The 4072-nt window shown below is 43.5% G+C and overlaps 1 protein-coding gene across 1 annotated transcript; it reads left to right on the top strand.

Moving 5' to 3' along the window:
• The first annotated feature begins 242 nt into the window (after positions 1–242).
• Positions 243–2717, top strand: LOC139145688 (uncharacterized). Its single transcript, XM_070716992.1, has one exon. It carries the CDS (start codon positions 243–245, stop codon positions 2715–2717), a length of 2475 nt encoding a protein of 824 aa, XP_070573093.1.
• The last annotated feature ends 1355 nt before the right edge of the window (positions 2718–4072 follow it).

Genomic DNA, 4072 nt, shown 5'->3' on the forward strand with positions numbered 1-4072 from the left:
GCCAGATTCATTCGTGAAGATTTTTATGTTGATGATGGGCTTAAATCTCTGCCCAGTGTTAGCAAGGCTATCAACCTGATCAATGATAGCACAGCTATCTGTGCCAAGGCTGGTTTGAAACTGCACAAGTGGATCTCCAACAAGAGAGAAGTGCTAGATGCGATACCAGTGAGGCTCGAGCACCAAGTCTCACAGAAGTCAACACTCAGATCGATCATCTACCAATTGAAAGAGTCTTAGGCATGACGTGGTGCGTTGAAAGAGATTGTTTCCAGTTTAGAATAGAACTACGTGATCTACCATTCACACGTAGAGGAGTTCTTGCAACCATTAGTTCTGTGTATGATCCATTGGGTTTTGTGGCGCCAGTCATCCTAACAGGGAAAGTTATCCTACAGGAACTGTGCAGAAGTAACGCAGACTGGGACGACCCTATCCCTGAAGACCTCAGGACAAGGTGGATGCGGTGGAGAGCTAGTGTCGTAGATTTGGAACATCTGAATATTCAGCGCTGTTATAAACCGGATAATTTTGGCGAAGTCAAAAGTACAGAGCTTCACTACTTTTCTGATGCAAGTGAAACTGGCTATGGACAGAGCACTTATCTGAGACAGGTCAACATGGACGGCAATGTGCATTGCTCCTTTGTCATTGGTAAGGCCAGAGTAACACAATTGAATAAACAGCTTACCATACCACGTCTCGAGCTGACAGCTGCGGTGGTCTCAGCCAGAGCAAGCAATTACATCAAGAGTGAGCTGCGGTTTGAAGATATAAAGGAGTACTTTTCGGTTGACAGCAAAGTGGTTCTTGGATACATAAATAATGAGTCCAAGCGCTTCCACACCTATGTTGCAAACAGGGTTCAGCAAATAAGAGAGCTGACTGTGCCGGATCAATGGAGGTATGTCAGTACAGATGTAAACCCCAGTGACGATGCTAGCAGAGGTATTACAGCTAGGAAACTGGTTGAAGATTCAAGATGGTTGACAGGGCCACATTTCTTGTGGGACAGTGACTTCCAACCAACAGCAGTGTCACGCTTTGAATGCAATGATGAAACTGCAGTAGAAGTGAGCAAAGAAATGAAGGGTGTCATCCACAATGTGTTGAAGACTAGTTCAAGAGTAGTCAGCTCAAATGACCGATTAATTGATCGATTTGACAGATTCTCTTCCTGGAACAAAGCAAGGCATGCAGCAGCCAACTGTCTACGCTTTAAGGCTAAATTATTGAGAGCAGTCAAGACCTCAAACAGAAAGGCTGGCCTCATTGATGTTATGACAGAACCTGATAAGCAGATGACTATGCAGGATCTCAAGGAAGGAGAGAAAGCAATTATTAAGGAAACTCAAGGGAGAGTGTTTAAGGAGGAAATCTTGATTCTAGAAGGTGGCCCGAAAGGTGGAAAGAAGGCGATTGATCAAAGTGTGCGGCTGCGGAAATCAAGCACTATACGCAAGCTTAATCCATTCCTAGATGAGCAAGGATTGCTAAGAGTTGGAGGAAGATTGAAGAAATCCAGCCAGCCCTTTGAAGTTAATCATCCCGTAATCCTGCCGAAGAAAGGTCACATCACCACTCTCATTGTGCGACACTTTCATGAGAAGGTTAATCACATGGGACGAAGTAGTACACACAACTCTATCCGACAACATGGATACTGGATCATCAGTGGATCCAGTGCTGTATCTCAGTTGATCCACCAGTGTGTGATCTGTAGAAAGATGAGACGGGCAACTCAAACCCAGAAAATGGGAGATCTTCCAAGTGACCGTATTGAAGAAGCCCCACCATTCACTTATTGTGGTGTGGACTTGTTCGGACCGTTCCTTGTCAAAGAGAAGAGGAGCCTTTTGAAGAGATATGGCGTACTGTTTGTGTGTATGGCGTCAAAGGCTATTCATCTGGAAACAGCCAATTCTCTAGAAACTGACTCATTTATTTGTGCATTGAGAAGATTCCTCAGTATTCGGGGACCGACTAGACAGCTCAGGGCTGACTGTGGCACAAATATCGTTGGAGCTAACAATGAAATGACGAAGGCTCTGAAGGAAATGGACCAAAGGAAGGTTGCTGACTTCCTTTTGAACCAGGAATGTGATTGGATTGAATTCAAGTTCAATGTTCCCAGCTCTAGTCACATGGCAGGAATCTGGGAGAGACAGATTCGGACAGTACGAAATGTCTTAGAGCCACTCATGCATCAGGCTGGCCCTCAACTTGATGACGAATCCCTTCGTACATTCATAGCTGAAGTACAGAACATTGTCAACTCAAGACCAATCACCACTGATCACCTATCCCAGTACAATTCTCCAGAACCTCTCACACCAAACCACCTGTTAACAATGAAGACCAAGGTACTCTTTCCCCCACCGGGAAACTTCCAGAAAGCAGACATGTATGCCAGACGTCGTTGGAGAAGGGTACAACACTTAACCAATGAATTTTGGAGCCGATGGAGGAGAGAGTATCTCCAGACCTTAAAGCCAAGGCCTAAGTGGACAGTTCCCAGACGTAATCTGAAGGTAGATGATATAGTGATTATCAAGCAAGATAACATGCCTCGTAACTGCTGGAGACTTGGCAGAGTATCAAAGGTTTACCCAGGAGAAGATGGATATGTACGCAAGGTGCAGCTTACCACTGCCACTTCTACATTGGATAGACCAATCCATAAGCTGGTTCTGCTATGCACTGCTGAAAATGACTGATTATCGCAGACATTTGAAATATTTGAGCACAATTTGTGATTTGTTGCTTGAGTTCAACCAGAGTTGAAAGGACAATCTTTATTTGGACATTTGTTATTTGAACACTTTAATGCAACATAGTTGCAGAGAGGAGTGTAGCTGCCTCAGTGCCTTTCTGCTGTTGAATTGCAGTGCGCCCTCTATAGTTACTCTACGTTTGATTGTTCGTTTTCTCCAGTAAAAACACATGGAAAAGTTCTCAGCCGCCATTGTTGTTGTTGTTGAGTTACGAGTTTCTATCCCCCAAATCTAGGTAAATACTCTCAAGTTACTCTCTATGCTCTAGCGATCAAAGAACTATACTACTGAGGCTACCGATCGTTCTCTAGTTGTTCACATGCATGATCTTTATGGAGTTTAATAACACTTTTGTATACTGTAGTAATCGTTTTCTACATGTACTTTCTAAAGTTTACCTGGATGTACAAGGTCGAGTAAAGTCCGTTAAGTGAAACGAAAGTTGTCCTCGTATCATTCTGAGTAAATACAAAAGGGTAGAACCCGCAACAGGGGGCAAGGCATTGGGGTTAGCTGACCAAATTGTCTGAGCTCAGCTCGCTTCGCTCGCTCCTTTCGACAATGAGGCAAGCTAACCCCACTTCCTCGCCCCCCCCCACTGTGCTTCATCCGACACAAAAAGTAAGCAGTCAGAAATTGTGACAGTGATTTGAAGAAAATGCAAATTTATATTATTATAACCTTATTAGTTAGTCAGTGGCACAATTATGGGGCGTCTGTGTTTTGTGTAAGGCGATTTTGACGCCATCAGTTTGTGGGTATAAAACGTGTGAAATGGTGCCAGCAATAAATAATATTCCCCATCTCGTCATTGATACACGATATTGTTATCATCACTCTTTGAAATGGAAAGGAGAATAAACTGTTCTGCGTTTGAACGTGGACAAATGCTAGGAATGGTTGGAATAATATTACAGCGCCCTCTGTGTCAAAAAGTCAGCTTTTCGTAGAGACGCAAATTTTAAGCTGACGATAGCAATGCAGTTAGTATTGCAACGAAAAAGATGGCACAATACGTCCCTCATTCGAAAAATTAGGTTGTTAACGTTGTAAAAATTGCTTATTTATGTCCAACTCTGTGCCTTCTTGCTCTTAAGGTTCCCAAGGACTGTCTGCTTCGACAAGTTCCGATGAGTATACCCAAGATGAACCTACCGAACAGTCTCTACAACAGACACCAGCGATCGATCAAGGTATTTGTAGGCAACTGTTGTTCATGCATGATGACAATTCCGCTCTCACTTGCAGATATATCCGTATATGATACAGCCTGACTGACTTGTCACACAGAGAAAACT

The sequence above is a fragment of the Ptychodera flava genome, chromosome 1 (genome assembly GCF_041260155.1).
Source record: "Ptychodera flava strain L36383 chromosome 1, AS_Pfla_20210202, whole genome shotgun sequence".
Classification (NCBI taxonomy): Eukaryota; Metazoa; Hemichordata; class Enteropneusta; family Ptychoderidae; genus Ptychodera; species Ptychodera flava.